Here is a 19,518-nt window from a genome sequence, read left to right on the forward strand (position 1 = left end):
TGCCATCGACTCAGCTTCTGAGGGGGCAGGGGTGGGGGGTGGGGGGTTATCCGTTTCTAGATACAGACTTGGCTTACTTGGTATATTGTTTATCTGAATTTTCAACCCAATTTTACCAAATTTTGGTTATGGTTATTAATTCACTTTGAGTGGCCCGCACATGCATCCATCGGAACCAGCATATTAGTAAAACTGCAGTTTAAATGTGACAAAAAAGTGCGAGCATTATCCAGAACTCGCCACTTAACGATCGCATACGTACCTCAAAAAAAGGACAAGCAATTAGAGCCCCCGATTATGTGTTTTTATTTTAATTATGAAGCATTAATCAGTGTGCCAGTAGTCCGTTTCCATTTACTCCCAGTTAAGCAAGAGTTAACTGAATGCAGTGCTGCTTGCCCGTGGGAACAGTTGCGTCAGAGATAACACTTATAGTTATGATTATCCCGGTGAAAGGGCAACGCAGAGTCGGGCAGCAGGGCAGGATCTGCCCATGTGGACCCAGTTATGTCACAGGCCCTTGTAAACTGAACGTCTCCGCCTCGTTTATCTTGAAAAACCACACGAGGAGCTTGCATGTCTTGTCCTAAAAACAGATGTAAAAAAAACATAATTCGGAAGCCCCAATAAAGTTATACGAAATGAAGTACTCCCTCTCCCCTGCCCCCCCTCCCCGCCCCCCCTCAACCCCATACGCCGCCTGCAGAATGTCATGAAGGCCCCGAGTCACCGATATCTCAAATATTCAATGACTTCAGGCTGAATGGGAGTCCCCTGAGGGGTTGCGGCGCCCGTACTCTGCAAGGGTCTGTATTATGCCCCTGAGCAGCCTCTTTAATGATTGCATGCATCATCTTTGCTGCATTTGCTATTTGTCTGCTGTTCAACAGCGGCACCAGAAACCAAAAGAAGTCGAAGACCCAAAACGTGGTGGTACTTTGATTTTAATTGGCGTGCTTTTTTCTGGAGCTTGCATCACTTTGCCTAATGAGCTGAAAGTATGTAGCTTCAGTCTGTGTGTATTTTGCATACAGGAGTATGCTGATTTCATACCTCGCTACACCTTGTACCTGGATTTTGCAACACACACGTACACAACTAAACACCTTCACCACAGCTTTAATGGAATAGGAACCAACTCCGCTATCCAAACTCTGATCTCAACTCTCTGCATACCAATTTGTGCTACTAGGACCCTCTACATGCTCCTTATGCAGTCCCGTACACAATCTTCGCTTCTAGCAATCACTTTGTAACTTCATTCTCTTCAAAAAGTTAACCATGAGCATTATTGTCCATTCTTGCTGCTTGCCATCTCCCATCCTTCTATCCCACTTCCTTACCCTAACCTTTAACCACCATCTCGTCACAAGTCCTGCTCACCCTCTTCTTAGCCCCGGCTTCCTCCGTCCAACTAAATATTTTCACCCTACGCTATTAAATCAATCTCCCTGCAACTACATTTTCCCTGCATATGCTTGCTTCTTGCTAGTAACTACCCTCCCTGCTTCACGATGGCTTGTATCCACACTAACTGCTTAGTAGATGTCTTTGCCCTCAGGCGTCTTAACCTTTCTCATGGATCCAACATCTTTGAATGACTAGCACTCGCAGTCTTATCATCACCCCCTCCAACAGTATTGGATATAAACCGCTGCAGTCAGTCCTTCACAGATTATACCTCACCGAGTTGGTACTCTGTCATATCTCAGGCGTCTTCATCACATCCCCACCACAACCACTTGTCTTCTTCACTTTTTTCCTAGACTCCTGCCTCATTTAATGCCGATGGTTTTCTATGGTAAGCTGAGTCTGCGCTGGCCCTCCAATGCACTAAGCTCTTCTGCGTTACTTCTTACCTGGCCAGTCAATCCTTCTGAGTGCATTGACGTTCCCTTATCTCTTGGGCCACCTTCTGCCATTGGGCATCCATGAGTCTGTCTGGGGCTCTCCTGGCATTACACCTTTTGATAATGAAATCTCTCAATTTGGGATATTTTCACCTCTTTGATCCCAGGGCGACCAAACGCTTTAACCAAGCTGGCCAAGTAGATTGCCAAGCCATCTCACCTCACATCATCCGCACCACTTGCCTTGATGTGGTTGGACAGGAGATTGTTCTGCAGCTCCTAAAGCGAGCACAGTCAACTAGGATTCATCTACTGCTGACCAACCAGTTTTCCTTGTCACTGTAACCCCAGAGTGCCCTGTCATGATTCCTGCTTGGCTCCCAGCCTTGGCTTTGAGGGCCACGCCCAGAGCGGCTCCTTGAAGCCACCAATACACTGCACTACGTCATTGTAATTGCATTTAGATAGCGCTTACTACCCATGACGAGCGGTTGAAGCGCTTTTCGGCGAGCAGAATGCTACTCTGGGACACAAAAAGTACTAGTGGTGAATTAGCATAGTTCTGCAGCTCCCCCTCATTCGAGGGACCTGTCCCTCGTCTGTGCCTCAGAGACCGCCATTCTGCTCTTTGCATCAAACGGGGCCGAAGAAACCTGCGTCTCACTCAACATTTCCATGCCGCCTGCAGGTATGTAAACACTTGTTATGATGAAGGACGCCTGCCGTGTTTCTTGAACCCCCTGCCCCACCCCCTCCCTCTGGGTCTCTCTTCCCTAAAGTTTCACTTTGCCCTGATGACTCACTCAATCGAAAAATGACACACTGAAGCAAGCAGCAATGTGAAAACAACCCAGAAAAACACCAAAATTACACATACAAGGAAATGAGTTACAGAAATATGAGGACAAAACGGTGTTTGTGCAGACACCGGATACAGACCTAAACATTCAGGACGAGCAACCTGTAACGAAGAAGCCCCCGGCTGCAGCCCACAGACTACGTTTACAAATGATCTAAAACTATTTGCATACTGCGCACTAATAAATGATCTTGTTACTTATCCCCAGGAGTATCTGCATTTAAATGAGCTTAATTTTTCTCCGTTGTATGCTTGAGAAAAGACCCAAACACCGCTGTTTTTTTTCCCATCCAAATGTCTACATAATTTTTTTTGTTCTTCAGCAATATTTTCCCTTAGCACACATAGGACCTCTCTCTTCTCACTAGCTTTAGAACATTAGGCTATGCTAGCACCACACAACGCTGACATGTTTCAGCTCGAAGTCTTTGTCAGATCCTCAGCCTTCTTCAGCAGTTCTTCAGTTTGTAGGAATACATGGAATTGTTAAAATGTGTCTAAGGTAAATGGCTGAGAGGCACCAATGGGGAGTGGCGGCTGGGTGAAGGACTCAGAGCAGATGAAGATTGCATTTAGTTCTGTGAGCTGGCTAGTTTCGATGCGGCGGCTCAGAGAAGGCATTGCATAGCCAGGGTCTTTGGACTATAAAGAGTCTGCCTCCCTATAGCTGCAGTTGATGTGGAGATGTGGAACAGGTATGAGCAGATGAGAGCAGAGATCACAGAAGACTGTATTGTTATATTCATTTGTAGAGGTGGAAGAGCGATTTCACGTGGGGGAGTAGAGGTCAGAGATCCAGATATTGAGATGGAAGCCTGCAGAGGTGAGTCCGGGGTTTCAAAGGCATTAGAATTCCATACCTGTTACCACCATGACTGTGTTGTGGAATACTTCAGTCAGGGATTTGATTTCTTTTTTGTCCTGGTAAGTTGTACCAAGTTGGCGGAATTAAGGCAAGCATTGACAGTTTTCTCACACTTTTACTCAGTGGTCATAACCCCCCTTGAAGAGGAGGGTGAGTTGAAGAAGAAGGAGGTAGCGAAACAAGGTTGTATATTTAGATTTTTACTTTGGTGTTATTTGGGTTGATTGGCTGACATAGCATGAGTGGTGATTTGTTGGTAGGGAGGTTGATGGTTCCTTCTGCAGAGCAGAATCTTTCATTTTGGGCTGATTTTCTGTCATGGCATGAGTGTGATTTGTTGGTGGGGTGGGGTTGGCAGTACCTTCTACATAGCAGAACCTTTCATTTTGGATTGATTACTGCCTTTGCATGAGTGGCCATTTGTTGGTGGGGAGGTTGTTGGTACCTTCTGCAGAGCAGTACCTTTCCTTTTGGCTTGATTGGCTGTCTTGTGTGAATGGAGATTTGTTGGTGTTAAGGTTGTCGGTACATCTTGCATAGCAGAACCTTTCCTTTTGGATTGATTGCGGTCTTGGCATGAATGGTGATTTGTTGGCGGGGAGCTTGACGGTGCCATCTGTAGGGGAGAACATTTCCTTTTGGGCTGATTGGCTTTCTTGGCGTGAGTGGTGATTTGTTGGTGCATATGTTGGGGGTACCTTCTGCAGAGGAGAAAATTTCCTTTTGGGTTGATTAGCTGTAAAAGCATCAGTGGTGATTTGTTCACACTTAGGCTGGCAGTACCTTCTGCAGAGCAGAACCTTTCCTTTTGGATTGATTGCTGTTCTGGCATGACTGGTGATTTGTTGGTGGGGAGGGTAGCACTAAGTTTTGCAGAGCGGAACCTTTGCTTTTGAGCTGTTAAGTTTCTGGAAGCTCCTGTCCACTCTGGTGCTGGGACTCTCCTTGGAGTTCAGGGCTCAAGTCCTAAACAAGCATTTGCAATGCAATAGGTCTCGCCTTTGTGAGAGTTTGAGCTATTGGTATTGTAAATGACAGTGCCTTCCATTTATGTGTTTTGAAAACCTGTAAGCGGTGCGTAAACACACACTTTGCACTTATAGTCTTTGCTTATGAGAAGCAAGGCTGGCAGTAAAAGAGGCGTAGTTACTGCCAGACTTGCTTCTCGTAAGCAACGACTATAAGTAAAAAGTGCATGTTTACGCACCGCTTGCAGGTTTTCAAAAAACATAAATAAAAGGCATTGTCATTTACAATGCCAATAACTCAAACTTTCGCAAAGGCGAGACCTATTGCATTGCAAATGCATGTTGCTAACTTCCTATCAAACTTATTCTTTCCTTTATATACTCTTTCTATCAGTCATCGAGAAGAACACATGGAGCCTGTAAATAAGTCAATTCTACTCACGGTACTGACTGTACTCCTAATCAACTCTTTTTCTGCAGACCACCCAACCTCCATCCCTTTTTTTTTTTTTAGGTATGACCGGAGAGAAACAGAACTGAAGATTAGCAACCCTGTTGACCATGTTGTGGTGGATGGGGTTTTGCTTTAATGGATTTGTGGATGATCCTGGGCATGCTTCGTTTTCAATCTAACATCCTGTGCTTGTGTCTTTAATTTGGTATTTCAATTTTACGCTAGTTTTCAGATGGAAAGTTCGTCCAGGACCGGGTTGGAATTATCACCAGTCCGTCGATATCGTCCCCTATATCACTCATTCAGCCCTGAAGAGTCACGGGTAACTACCCGATTTGGCGAAACACTTGTCGGCTGGTTTCATGTTCTCTGGATCTCCTCTGCAAGTAGAACCAGGATCACTTATAAAGCAAAAAAGAAACAACCCCTTGTGAATGATCTTATTTTATTTTTATACCTATGATTACTTCTCAAGGAACTGTTTGCGTGTGCTCTGAACCCTGCTTGTAAATATTGCCAGTTGTTGCCGCTCCTCCTCAGACGCCTGTTTGAAAAAAAGGGAGCAACTTGTTTAAGCCGATCTCCTTTTTTGTAAATCAGCATAATATTGATCCCTTCCAGGCTTCAGGGGTTTTCTGAGGGTATAAGCGGTATTAAATAGTGGATTCAGTAACATTGCCCAGCCCTCTGTAGTGGATTGGCAGATCCCCATAGGGTGACCATTTGGGCCCGGCGCCCCACTTGATTTAATGGATTTTATTAGTCTTCTAATATCCCTTGGTTGGATTGGGGTTTGATGTTTTATTTTTTCTTTCCATCTCCAGCGCCTTGACGCCTTTGGGCAAAGTTGCGCTATACAGGGCTCAAATCATCATCATCATGTTCACCTCTGTTCAATGGGACTAGGGCCATGGTCGATGTTATATTATGTGTCTGGAACTGAGTTCTTACATGGTTCTCCCAGACAGGGGCTGAGACAGCATTTGTCCTCCAGGGGTCCAAGAGATTTTAATCTGTTCACATACTCCCAAAACGAGCTAAAGAGCCTTCTCTGAGCATGATGAATAACTTTTTCCATTCCTTGTCTTGCTGAGCGCATTTCAGGGCCCAGATGTTTTTTTTGTGAGTTTTCCTTGCTTCCTTTACTGCCAATAATTTTCTGTGAGTTGAGTTTAATTTCAACAGACGGGGATTTCTTCCTCAGGTTCTTCCATGTGAGATTAATGGTTCGTTCCAAGAGATTTTTTTATGTCACTTGGCAACTTTTGAGATCGCTTTGAAAGGCCTTTATGGCCCTGAAGAAGTACTCCCAGCTCTCTGGTCATGAAATCCCAATTTGTAAAAAGAAAATTCCCCGGCATTTCCTGTGATCGGAGGTTCACCTCATTGAGCCAGTTCGTCACCTGGGGCTAATAAAATGGTTGCCATTTTATTCGTTTCACCATGTTAATGAGTTCATCTTCTGTGGAGTGGCCTATCTCTTGGCCTGTATCTGCTATCTGGTGATTTAAGTTCAGATTTATTACCAGGGGATTGTGATCGCGTTCTGTGCGATTTGCGATGGCTAAGCTCTGAAGATGATTAATCAAGCCACTTGAAATGAAGATGTAGTCGATTGAGGAGGTTTTCTTAAACGTGGGACAGACATCCGGAGTCTGATTTTCTGATTTTAGGCCATATCTGATTAATACATTGTTAAATTTATCGCATTCGCTATTACTCTGTCCTGCATTATGTCGACGGCCCAAATATTTGGTGTCAAAATCGCATACCAACAGGATTTTGTGCGCGGGATAAGATTCGATGACTGTCTTGATGGTCGAGCACAGGTTGCTCAGGGCGAGTGCTTTTGATGTTTTACAGGGATTCAGGTAGCAATTTATGAGGACCAATGAGAAAGCCTTCTGAATGCTTCTCAGGCCTTTAATGGCTAGGGATTGTATGTTCTAATGGGCCTGCATGTCAGCAGAGATCGAGACCATAAGAGATTGCTTTAGAAAGATCGAAAGGCCCCCTGATGGCCTCCCAAATAAGCTTGTTTGTGTTTCTGATTGAAAGCATTCATGATACCCATAGATTGCTGTTGAAGTGAGTGACCAGGTCTCCTGGAGACAGATAATGTCATTGTTGTTTAGGAAGTCACGCCCATGTTTAGAACAGAGTGTTGAGGCCAGCCCGCCACATTCCAAGAGATGATGGTGAGTTGGTCTTTTAATACCAATTTTCCATGCTGAATGGGCATTACAGTTGGCCTTAGTGAAAGTTCTCTAGTACTAGGTAACGTAAAGGAAGTTATTATCCTTAAGAGCTGAATTTGTTGTTGCCCCCTCGGAATTCTTGTCTACGGGGTGCCAGATGATTGTCCGGTCTTTTTTGTCACAGTGGATCGTTAATGGATTGGATGCTCGTGTTGTACTTACTAGCCAATCATGGGTTGCCCCTCAAGCTCCCTTCAGTGTACATTTTCCAGCGGGAAGTCTCTAGACCTTGATTAGGACGTGCAGGTATGTCCTTGGCCCGGTGGGCTCTAATTCTAGGCCCCATTCGTCAAAAATGGACTCTTCTTTGAGGATGGCATCTCTGGTGGCAGTTGAGTTCCAGGTTGTGATAATGGATTCAGGTGCCCTTCACCCCGATATATGGGCACATTTTACTGAGTGTAATTTCACTGAAGTTAGGTGCTTTAGAGAAGGTATATGTTGAATTTGTTTTAATAAGTTCCTTCTATTCAAAATATCAGCTGGTCCGCTAAAGATGTAATGAGGAATAAATATTAGGCCGGCAGATGAGTTTTCATCCTTTTTTTTTTCTCCTTTCCCTCTGGTACGGGGATGTAAGACTTGCCCCAATGGATGATACTGGAGAGCTGAACTTTCACGTACTCCCTGGCCTGTTTCCTCACAGTCCCTTAACTCTGGGTACCAGCTAGCGCTTCCTTGTGTGTGTAGCGAGAGGCTATGGCTTTTCTTCCATGTAACCTTTTTCTCCGCAGATGGTTTCATAAATTGAGATGGGCTAGGATTTCTTGTGCGATCTCGTGTATTTGTATTCCCCCTCAGCAAGGTTTCCTGCACCTGTTCGTCGTCCCTTGTAAAGTTAACCGTTGTCCGCATGAGTATTCATTGAGGAGGTTTGGTCTGTGGTCATTGTTGATGGACTGATGGAAGTGGAAGACAAGGTAGAAATGGTATATATATCATTCTGTGCGGCTGCTGTTCTTACATTGGAAGGGATACCTGGGGCCATAATTCGACCCACTTGCCTGTTTGGAGGATGGTTTCCACTCTCGCTGTTTAGTAGTTTTCCTGTGCTGGCCTGATGTATCGCTGGAGTTTCAGCCAGGGGTCCAACCATTCCCATTGAGTGTGTTGGAATCGATGGACAATCACCTCACATGCCATTTACTAGTTTGTCTGTTTTTGGTATTCTTTGGGTACTCTGAGTATTTCCTCGTGTCGGTGAAGACTCCTTAGGTTTTGCCTCGCGAAAAAGATGCGCTCACCTCTTGAGATCTATATGGGAGACAGGAACGGCCTCCGTCTTTCATTGGCTAGCTCCATAAATGGAGACTAGCCATTGGAAGACGGGCCTGTCCGTCAATGCCGGAGGAGACACGGGGGCGTTCCCGAGATTCTTTGGCTTTTGCCGACGTCACGCGACGTCAGGCGAAAGCCGGGAACGCCCCCGAATCTGTTCCGGCATTGCCGGCACCCGCCTTCCTGCTCCGGTGTCTCCCGCCGTCCGTGTCCTCTCCCGCCCCCCTCGATGAACAGCCGGCATTGCCGGCACCCGCCTTCCTGCTGTAAGGGTGAGCCGAGGTGCATTTAATAAAATTACTGTGATTGTTTCCAGCATGTATCCCTCGATATCTTATTCCTCTCCCGCCCCCCTCCCCCCGTCCCTCTCGATGAACAGCCGGCATTGCCGGCACCTGCCTTCCTGTGCCCCGTTCCCGCCCCCCTACCGCTGCCTCGGTTTAGTTGGTGCTCTCCGCATTTCATCTGAAACCCTCAGCCATCTCACAGGAGGATAACTGTCGGGCTGAACAGCAGTTGCGTGAAGTATGATTGTTTCCAGCATGTATCCCTCGATATCTTATTCCTCTCCCGCCCCCCTCCCCCCAACCCCCCCCCCCCCGTCCCTCTCGATGAACAGCCGGCATTGCCGGCACCCGCCTTCCCTTCAGAGTGCAGATTCAGAGTGGAGCTTCAGAGTGGAGCTTCAGAGTGGAGCTTCAGAGTGGAGCTTCAGAGTGGAGATTCAGAGTGGAGATTCAGAGTGCAGCTTCAGAGTGCAGCTTCAGAGTGCAGCTTCAGAGTGCAGCTTCAGAGTGCAGCTTCAGAGTGGAGCTTCAGAGTGGAGCTTCAGAGTGGAGCTTCAGAGTGGAGCTTCAAAGTGGAGCTTCAGAGTGGAGCTTCAGAGTGGAGCTTCAGAGTGGAGCTTCAGAGTGCAGAGTGGAGCTTCAGAGTGCAGATTCAGAGCTTCAGAGTGGAGCTTCAGAGTGGAGCTTCAGAGTGGAGCTGCAGAGTGGAGCTGCAGAGTGGAGCTGCAGAGTGGAGCTGCAGAGTGGAGCTGCAGAGTGGAGCTTCAGAGTGGAGCTTCAGAGTGCAGAGTGGAGCTTCAGAGTGGAGCTTCAGAGTGCAGAGTGGAGCTTCAGAGTGGAGCTTCAGAGTGCAGAGTGGAGCTTCAGAGTGGAGCTTCAGAGTGCAGAGTGGAGCTTCAGAGTGCAGAGTGGAGCTTCAGAGTGGAGCTTCAGAGTGGAGCTTCAGAGTGGAGCTTCAGAGTGGAGCTTCAGAGTGGAGCTTCAGAGTGGAGCTTCAGAGTGGAGCTTCAGAGTGGAGCTTCAGAGTGCAGAGTGGAGCTTCAGAGTGCAAATTCAGAGTGCAGAGTGGAGCTTCAGAGTGCAGATTCAGAGTGCAGAGTGGAGCTTCAGAGTGGAGCTTCAGAGTGGAGCTTCAGAGTGGAGCTTCAGAGTGGAGCTTCAGAGTGGAGCTTCAGAGTGGAGCTTCAGAGTGCAGAGTGGAGCTTCAGAGTGGAGCTTCAGAGTGGAGCTTCAGAGTGGAGCTTCAGAGTGGAGCTTCAGAGTGGAGCTGCAGAGTGGAGCTGCAGAGTGGAGCTGCAGAGTGGAGCTGCAGAGTGGAGCTGCAGAGTGGAGCTGCAGAGTGGAGCTGCAGAGTGGAGCTGCAGAGTGGAGCTGCAGAGTGGAGCTTCAGAGTGGAGCTTCAGAGTGCAAATTCAGAGTGCAGAGTGGAGCTTCAGAGTGCAGATTCAGAGTGCAGAGTGGAGCTTCAGAGTGGAGCTTCAGAGTGGAGCTTCAGAGTGGAGCTTCAGAGTGGAGCTTCAGAGTGGAGCTTCAGAGTGGAGCTTCAGAGTGCAGAGTGGAGCTTCAGAGGGGAGCTTCAGAGTGCAGAGTGGAGCTTCAGAGTGCAGAGTGGAGCTTCAGAGTGCAGAGTGGAGCTTCAGAGTGCAGAGTGGAGCTTCAGAGTGCAGAGTGGAGCTTCAGAGTGCAGAGTGGAGCTTCAGAGTGGAGCTTCAGAGTGGAGCTTCAGAGTGGAGCTTCAGAGTGGAGCTTCAGAGTGGAGCTTCAGAGTGGAGCTTCAGAGTGGAGCTTCAGAGTGGAGCTTCAGAGTGCAGAGTGGAGCTTCAGAGTGCAGAGTGGAGCTTCAGAGTGGAGCTTCAGAGTGGAGCTTCAGAGTGGAGCTTCAGAGTGGAGCTTCAGAGTGGAGCTTCAGAGTGGAGCTTCAGAGTGGAGCTTCAGAGTGGAGCTTCAGAGTGGAGCTTCAGAGTGCAGAGTGGAGCTTCAGAGTGGAGCTTCAGAGTGCAGAGTGGAGCTTCAGAGTGGAGCTTCAGAGTGCAGAGTGGAGCTTCAGAGTGGAGCTTCAGAGTGCAGAGTGGAGCTTCAGAGTGGAGCTTCAGAGTGCAGAGTGGAGCTTCAGAGTGGAGCTTCAGAGTGCAGAGTGGAGATTCAGAGTGCAGATTCAGAGTGCAGAGTGGAGCTTCAGAGTGGAGCTTCAGAGTGGAGCTTCAGAGTGGAGCTTCAGAGTGGAGCTTCAGAGTGGAGCTTCAGAGTGGAGCTTCAGAGTGGAGCTTCAGAGTGCAGAGTGGAGCTTCAGAGTGGAGCTTCAGAGTGGAGCTTCAGAGTGGAGCTTCAGAGTGGAGCTTCAGAGTGGAGATTCAGAGTGCAGAGTGGAGATTCAGAGTGGAGATTCAGAGTGCAGAGTGGAGATTCAGAGTGGAGATTCAGAGTGCAGAGTGGAGATTCAGAGTGCAGATTCAGAGTGCAGAGTGGAGCTTCAGAGTGGAGCTTCAGAGTGGAGCTTCAGAGTGGAGCTTCAGAGTGGAGCTTCAGAGTGGAGCTTCAGAGTGCAGAGTGGAGCTTCAGAGTGGAGCTTCAGAGTGCAGAGTGGAGCTTCAGAGTGGAGCTTCAGAGTGGAGCTTCAGAGTGGAGCTTCAGAGTGGAGCTTCAGAGTGGAGCTTCAGAGGGGAGCTTCAGAGGGGAGCTTCAGAGTGGAGCTTCAGAGGGGAGCTTCAGAGTGCAGAGTGGAGCTTCAGAGGGGAGCTTCAGAGTGCAGAGTGGAGCTTCAGAGGGGAGCTTCAGAGTGCAGAGTGGAGCTTCAGAAGGGAGCTTCAGAAGGGAGCTTCAGAGTGGAGCTTCAGAGTGGAGCTTCAGAGTGGAGCTTCAGAGTGGAGCTTCAGAGTGGAGCTTCAGAGTGGAGCTTCAGAGTGGAGGTGCAGAGTGGAGCTTCAGAGTGGAGGTGCAGAGTGGAGGTGCAGAGTGGAGCTTCAGAGTGGAGGTGCAGAGTGGAGCTTCAGAGTGCAGAGTGGAGCTTCAGAGTGCAGAGTGGAGCTTCAGAGGGGAGCTTCAGAGTGCAGAGTGGAGCTTCAGAGGGGAGCTTCAGAGTGCAGAGTGGAGCTTCAGAGTGCAGAGTGGAGCTTCAGAGTGGAGCTTCAGAGTGGAGCTTCAGAGTGGAGCTTCAGAGTGGAGCTTCAGAGTGGAGCTTCAGAGTGGAGCTTCAGAGTGGAGCTTCAGAGTGGAGGTGCAGAGTGGAGCTTCAGAGTGCAGAGTGGAGCTTCAGAGTGCAGAGTGGAGCTTCAGAGTGCAGAGTGGAGCTTCAGAGTGCAGAGTGGAGCTTCAGAGTGCAGAGTGGAGCTTCAGAGTGCAGAGTGGAGCTTCAGAGTGCAGATTCAGAGTGCAGAGTGGAGATTCAGAGTGGAGCTTCAGAGTGCAGAGTGGAGCTTCAGAGTGCAGAGTGGAGCTTCAGAGTGGAGCTTCAGAGTGGAGCTTCAGAGTGGAGCTTCAGAGTGGAGAGTGGAGCTTCAGAGTGGAGCTTCAGAGTGGAGAGTGGAGCTTCAGAGTGGAGAGTGGAGCTTCAGAGTGGAGCTTCAGAGTGGAGCTTCAGAGTGGAGCTTCAGAGTGGAGCTTCAGAGTGGAGCTTCAGAGTGGAGCTTCAGAGTGGAGCTTCAGAGTGCAGAGTGGAGCTTCAGAGTGCAGAGTGGAGCTTCAGAGTGCAGAGTGGAGCTTCAGAGTGCAGAGTGGAGATTCAGAGTGGAGATTCAGAGTGGAGCTTCAGAGTGGAGCTTCAGAGTGGAGCTTCAGAGTGGAGCTTCAGAGTGGAGCTTCAGAGTGGAGCTTCAGAGTGGAGCTTCAGAGTGGAGAGTGGAGCTTCAGAGTGGAGCTTCAGAGTGGAGAGTGGAGCTTCAGAGTGCAGAGTGGAGCTTCAGAGGGGAGCTTCAGAGTGCAGAGTGGAGCTTCAGAGGGGAGCTTCAGAGTGCAGAGTGGAGCTTCAGAGTGGAGCTTCAGAGTGGAGCTTCAGAGTGGAGCTTCAGAGTGGAGCTTCAGAGTGGAGGTGCAGAGTGGAGCTTCAGAGTGCAGAGTGGAGCTTCAGAGTGCAGAGTGGAGCTTCAGAGTGCAGAGTGGAGCTTCAGAGTGCAGAGTGGAGCTTCAGAGTGCAGAGTGGAGCTTCAGAGTGCAGATTCAGAGTGCAGAGTGGAGATTCAGAGTGGAGCTTCAGAGTGCAGAGTGGAGCTTCAGAGTGCAGAGTGGAGCTTCAGAGTGGAGCTTCAGAGTGGAGCTTCAGAGTGGAGCTTCAGAGTGGAGCTTCAGAGTGGAGCTTCAGAGTGGAGCTTCAGAGTGGAGCTTCAGAGTGGAGCTTCAGAGTGGAGCTTCAGAGTGGAGAGTGGAGCTTCAGAGTGGAGAGTGGAGCTTCAGAGTGGAGCTTCAGAGTGGAGCTTCAGAGTGGAGCTTCAGAGTGGAGCTTCAGAGTGGAGCTTCAGAGTGCAGAGTGGAGCTTCAGAGTGCAGAGTGGAGCTTCAGAGTGCAGAGTGGAGCTTCAGAGTGCAGAGTGGAGATTCAGAGTGGAGATTCAGAGTGGAGCTTCAGAGTGGAGCTTCAGAGTGGAGCTTCAGAGTGGAGCTTCAGAGTGGAGCTTCAGAGTGGAGCTTCAGAGTGGAGAGTGGAGCTTCAGAGTGGAGCTTCAGAGTGGAGAGTGGAGCTTCAGAGTGGAGAGTGGAGCTTCAGAGTGGAGCTTCAGAGTGGAGAGTGGAGCTTCAGAGTGGAGAGTGGAGCTTCAGAGTGGAGCTTCAGAGTGGAGAGTGGAGCTTCAGAGTGGAGAGTGGAGCTTCAGAGTGGAGCTTCAGAGTGCAGAGTGGAGCTTCAGAGTGGAGCTTCAGAGTGCAGAGTGGAGCTTCAGAGTGGAGCTTCAGAGTGCAGAGTGGAGCTTCAGAGTGGAGCTTCAGAGTGCAGAGTGGAGCTTCAGAGTGGAGATTCAGAGTGCAGAGTGGAGCTTCAGAGTGCAGAGTGGAGCTTCAGAGTGGAGCTTCAGAGTGGAGCTTCAGAGTGGAGCTTCAGAGTGGAGCTTCAGAGTGGAGCTTCAGAGTGGAGCTTCAGAGTGCAGAGTGGAGCTTCAGAGTGCAGAGTGGAGCTTCAGAGTGCAGAGTGGAGCTTCAGAGTGCAGATTCAGAGTGCAGAGTGCAGATTCAGAGTGGAGCTTCAGAGTGCAGAGTGGAGCTTCAGAGTGCAGAGTGGAGCTTCAGAGTGCAGATTCAGAGTGCAGAGTGGAGCTTCAGAGTGCAGAGTGGAGCTTCAGAGTGCAGAGTGGAACTGCAGAGTGGAGCTTCAGAGTGCAGAGTGCAGATTCAGAGTGCAGAGTGGAGCTTCAGAGTGCAGAGTGGAGCTTCAGAGTGCAGAGTGGAGCTTCAGAGTGCAGATTCAGAGTGCAGAGTGCAGATTCAGAGTGGAGCTTCAGAGTGCAGAGTGGAGCTTCAGAGTGCAGAGTGGAGCTTCAGAGTGCAGAGTGGAGCTTCAGAGTGCAGAGTGGAGCTTCAGAGTGCAGATTCAGAGTGCAGAGTGCAGAGTGCAGATTCAGAGTGGAGCTTCAGAGTGCAGAGTGGAGCTTCAGAGTGCAGAGTGGAGCTTCAGAGTGCAGAGTGGAGCTTCAGAGTGCAGAGTGGAGCTTCAGAGTGGAGCTTCAGAGTGCAGAGTGGAGCTTCAGAGTGCAGAGTGGAGCTTCAGAGTGCAGAGTGGAGCTTCAGAGTGCAGAGTGGAACTGCAGAGTGGAGCTTCAGAGTGCAGAGTGGAAATTCAGAGTGGAGCTTCAGAGTGCAGAGTGGAGCTTCAGAGTGCAGAGTGGAGCTTCAGAGTGCAGAGTGGAGCTTCAGAGTGCAGAGTGGAGCTTCAGAGTGGAGATTCAGAGTGGAGATTCAGAGTGCAGCTTCAGAGTGGAGCTTCAGAGTGGAGCTTCAGAGTGGAGCTTCAGAGTGCAGAGTGGAGCTTCAGAGTGTCAAGAGCAATGCCAATAGCTCTAACTTTAACAAAGGCAAAACCATTGCATTGTAAATGCTTGTTCTGTATGTTAACAACTAAGTGATTGGAGCGTGAATTAGAACCTGGATTAGGTCTTTTATTGAAAATGGGGAAAAGTTTGACCGGATTTCCTTGTTGTGTAATTGTGTGTGCTCTTTGTCCGAGGCCTGTTGTCACCTGAAAACTTTTTTGTAGGCGCTTTTTTTTGTGGAGTTTTTTCAGCTTCTTTTTTGCTCTTGATAGAGGAGCGTCCCCCGAGACATGAATACTAGGACAGGGCTCGAAAATTCCACTTGGCCGCTCGCATAGTCAAGCTAAATTTAAAAAGGTCGAGCTGTTTTTAGGTCCTACTCGCCCTTTCTGGCGAGTACGAAAACAAACCAACTTTTGTCCTCCGTCTGTGAAAACGGAGCACATGTGACAAGATAACAAGATTTATCTTGCTCAGTTAATGAGCAATAAAGATGCCTTTAAATCTTATCTTGTTACATTTGCTCGGCTTTCACAGATGGAGGTCAAGTAGGTTGCAGTAAGGTCGAGTCATTTTTTAAGGTACTAGTCCTGCAGGACTAGTACAATTTTTTTTTATTTTTTCGAGCCCTGGAGGAGCTTGCTGTGAGTTGAGAGATTCCCCAGATACATGAGTATTAGGAGCTTACTGCGAATCAAGAGGAAGCTCTTCCGAAAGCGTGTGCATTAGGGATTTGCTTGCTGGGACTCTTGCTTAGATCTGAGTTTGTGTGGAGGCTTAGGCTGGCGCTGAAGTGAACATTACGTTCGTGCATTCATTGATGCGAGAACTTATTGCCTGATATATTCGTTCCCTTGTCTGCGTTATTTGGCTGGATGCGGCCTCTCTGATATCCTTTGGTATAATTGCAGGTGGTCCGTTCTTCCTAGCGTTGTTTTAGAAGGCCAACCTAATTTCCGGTAAGTTTGTCCATTTGTTGAGTGCCGGAGCATCATTGGCCCACTCCCGTCTGATCAAGTTTGTGTTTGATCGCCGTTAGCCTGTTCCCTAGAGCCAATAGTGTTGTTGCTATCGACTGAATCCGATCAATCTGGAGCACCATTTTTTGTGACTGCCAGAGTGGAACTTTGGCTATTGTGTATTGTTTGTATAGACAAAAATCTTCACAGTTCTAGTCTGCTGGACTTCCCATGCTACCTTGGTCATTGCTCACTTCGTGTAAATGGAGTGGCGATAGGTAATTAGTATGTGTAGCACACATAATGTCTAGCCCTGGTGTTTGTGCTAGAGATGCTTCCATTTGCGTGTCTATTTGGGCTTCTAAAGTTAATAAAAATTCCTGCGATAGGCCCCCCTGGACAGGAACAGGTGTGATCCTTTGCGTCTGCTCTTCTTCTGGGGCTTTTACTTCTGGGGAGATTGGCGGGCTTAGCTGAATAACCGTTCCCTGTGCTGAGGCGTGAACTTGAGCTGTTTACGGTATGGTATCTCCCCCAGCCGGCCTGAGTGAATCTCCGACTTGTTGGAGTGTGGGATGGGAAATTGATCTTCGTGAGTCCTTAGGCTGGGTCTGTTCTGAGCTCAGTGAGGCTGCCCTATTTAAAGATCGAGAACATCTAGATTTTTCCCTTGGATCCTTCTTACTGTTACTGTTGTGTTTTTGATTACCGGTGGAATGTGAAGAATGAGTGATTCTTTGAAAGAAACTTTGAATTTTTCCCTGTGTGGAAGAGCGCACGGGCATAGTTGCTGGTCCGTCTTTGGATGGTCTCCAGTTCAGATGAATGCCCGTTTCCATTTCTGTTTCTGTTTTACGTTCCATCTGTAGGTGGGTATGTGAGTGTTTGTTTGTGAGTGGTACCCAAAGGGTCTGATACTGGGCCACCTTGCCCCCCTTCAGCCAAGCCTGGGCAATCTCTTGCTTTGTCAATTTGCCCCTTCCTACACGTGCCTCTGCCTGGGTATCGCTTTTTGACCATCCTTGAACTGTTCCGTGAGCCTTTCTTATTTCGATCTTTCACCTTAATTGCTGATGCCTAGAGGTGGCGAGAGAGTGTCACTGCTGGAAAAAAATCAGCTGAGTACTCCTTCGCCGCTCCCTGGACCGGGGGTTCCTCTATGCGCTAACCACTGGCGAGACTGGACTTTGCGCCAGAAACGCCAAAGTGCCAAGGCAGCAGGAGGCAAGTGGCTGGAGGAGATGACGGCAAATGACGGCAGGCTCTCAATGCGGTTGCCAGGCCCAAGGCTCAGGTAAGTGGGACTCTACAGGGCAGGTGCAGGCTGCACCTGGAACTAACCGGTCCACCTCCGCACCCCCCCAATGGATCACTCTCTGCGGCATCTGCTGACAGAGGTCGCACTCATCTCAGTACTCCCGGATCCACCTCTGGATCTCTCAGGTCCCCCAGCTCACCTCTCTGTCCCACAAATACTGTGAAGCTGTTGGGCTTCTGGTTACAGCCTAGCAATTCCCCTGTCCTTTGAAGTGGCGGGGTTCAATTCCTGCTGTATCTCTGTTCCTTGCAACAGCAGCAGCAGCCGGTCGTGGCTCACTCGCTTCTGGAAGTCAGGCTCAGGTGCGCCACGGGGGTGCTGAGACTCAACCGCGGCTGCACCAGCCCACAAGAGCCGCTCGCCACTGCTCACCGCCGGCAAAGGCAAAAGACCACCTAGTCCGCGAGCAGGGACCGGGGCCAGCGGGCAACCAACGAGAGGCCGGCGGGACCTGCAGGCCGGGAGAGGCTTTGCGATGCAAAGATGTGGCGTCCTCTCCGCTCACTCGCTCACAGCGTTGGTGTGAAAACGTGGACTGGATTCACAAGCCACTATAGAATGCACCCCAGCTGAAATCATTCCAGTATTTGTTACACAAGCAAAATCACTATACATTTGTCAATATTTGCTATGTAACCTTGAATTTTGGTGTATTCTGGTTGAGGAAGGTTGTGAGCAGGTGAATCGAGCAGATTTTCAGAGAAAGAACTGACTATTCGAAATGTTCTATGTGTAAGGCTTGTAAGTGATCTGTTTCTGCGCGCATTGATACTCACATCTGTGCCCCTTATTCAGCAAAATGATCTCGTATTTGGTCATGTTTAGAGTAACACAATGTACCTGCAGTGCTGTCAGGTTAGTGTTGATCTCTCCTTTTCATCTTAAAACTATGCAAAGCCCTCTATTGTTCCATAATGATGTTACCACTACTACTTAATGTGAAAATGTTATCAGATGAGAAGACTGATTGTGCTTTTAACATATTTTTCCAAAGGTGTGGCCCGAAGTAACTGATCCTGAGAAGTTTGTATATGAAGATGTTGCCATTGCTACCTACTTGTTGGTAAGATACAAATTTGAATGCATTAACGGCTCAATTGTGACAAATATTGCTATGTTTGTCCTCTCTTTTTAGGTCTCGGCCTGCGAAGATTTGATGTTTTCTAGAGTAGGGGCTTAAACACGCCCCTCTTCTCCATTGGCTGGCTTGCTAAACGGAGGCCAGCCATTGGAGGAGAGGGGCGTCTGTCCGTTTAAGTCCCGTCTTTTTGGGATTGAGGGGTGTGTTTTTTGGGTTCTTTCTCTCCCTCACGTCATCGGTGCAAAACACTCCCCCCCCCATCACGCTGCCTGCATGCCCAAGTCGTCTCTCTGATTGGTTGACAACTACCAAATAAACACTACCATTGGTGTTCCTTATTACCAATCAGAGAGCAGACTGGCGCGTACAGGCAGCGTGAGCAGACCACAGGCGATATGGATACTGGCGCCACCCCGCTCACGGTGCCTCCCCCTCCCTCCCTCAGTGGGGGCTGCACGGCCGACCTTCTGCATGGAGGAAACACGCCGTCCCAGTCTGGGACGGCGGGCCCCTGGTGGCCGTCGGAGCCTGCCACAGTCCGAAATCTAACTTGACACTTGCCTCTGGCAGTCGCGCAGGGCAGCCCTACCGGGAGGCCGAATTGTATCTGTATATCCCCCCAGTTCCTGCCTGTCGCTCTCATTCGCTCTTTGCGGCAGCAACAGGGCGGAGCTGGTGGGTCTCGTCCAATTAGTTACCCCCTTCCGCCCCACACACAAAGATACCATTAGATCGACACCCTCTTTCCCCCTGCACCCTACTCGCACCAAGGTACGGGGGATTCAGGGCCTGCGCAGCTTTTGTGCTGGTGTAGGGGAACGGGTGTTCGTTTCACTTTCTGATGTCTTGGGCGGCTCAGTGCTGCAGGCGGCCGAGCCCCCTCTCGGTACGTCACTGTGCCCCTGTAGAAGGGCCTGACCTCGGTTTCCTAATCCCCTTTCCCTGTGCAGTCCCTTGCTGATGTGACGTCACGGGCCTTGTCTTTTGTTTATGGTTTGCAGGCGTTGCTGGGTATGGCGTCATATGCTTCCCTGGTCTGTGTGCAGGCTGGAAATTCGCTGAGAGGGTTGCAGCTGCGCTCTTGGGTTGTGGAAAGTGACAGTAGCCACGATGTGACATCACGGCCTGAGTTCAATGTAGGCCAAGAGGGTACAGTGTGACGTCATCCACGGAGTCCATTCTTTGGGGGGTGGGGTGACATTTAGAAGACGTTCTACTTGAATCTGTGCGGTGCACGAGCCTTGTGTTTTTTCTGCCCTATATGTGTTGTTCCTAGCAAGTAGGTATGACATGACAGGCATTCAATCCTACCTTTTTACATAGTGGGAAGGGGAGTCTTGCCTTTTAAGTTGTCAGCACTCTGTGCACAAGTACGCTATGTATAGTTAACT

At 49.2% G+C, this 19,518-nt stretch overlaps 1 protein-coding gene across 2 annotated transcripts in view; it reads left to right on the forward strand.

Moving 5' to 3' along the window:
• TRMT44 (tRNA methyltransferase 44 homolog) overlaps window positions 1-19,518 on the forward strand; it is a 224,774-nt gene that overhangs the window by 39,660 nt on the left and 165,596 nt on the right. For both annotated transcript variants that reach the window (XM_086964141.1, XM_086964142.1), the window contains exon 4: window positions 18,041-18,109. In XM_086964141.1, coding sequence (XP_086820267.1) covers window positions 18,041-18,109 — 69 coding nt within the window. The remainder of the gene's footprint in view (window positions 1-18,040; window positions 18,110-19,518) is intronic.

This window comes from Lissotriton vulgaris, chromosome 3_2 (genome assembly GCF_964263255.1).
Source record: "Lissotriton vulgaris chromosome 3_2, aLisVul1.2, whole genome shotgun sequence".
Lineage (NCBI taxonomy): Eukaryota > Metazoa > Chordata > Amphibia > Caudata > Salamandridae > Lissotriton > Lissotriton vulgaris.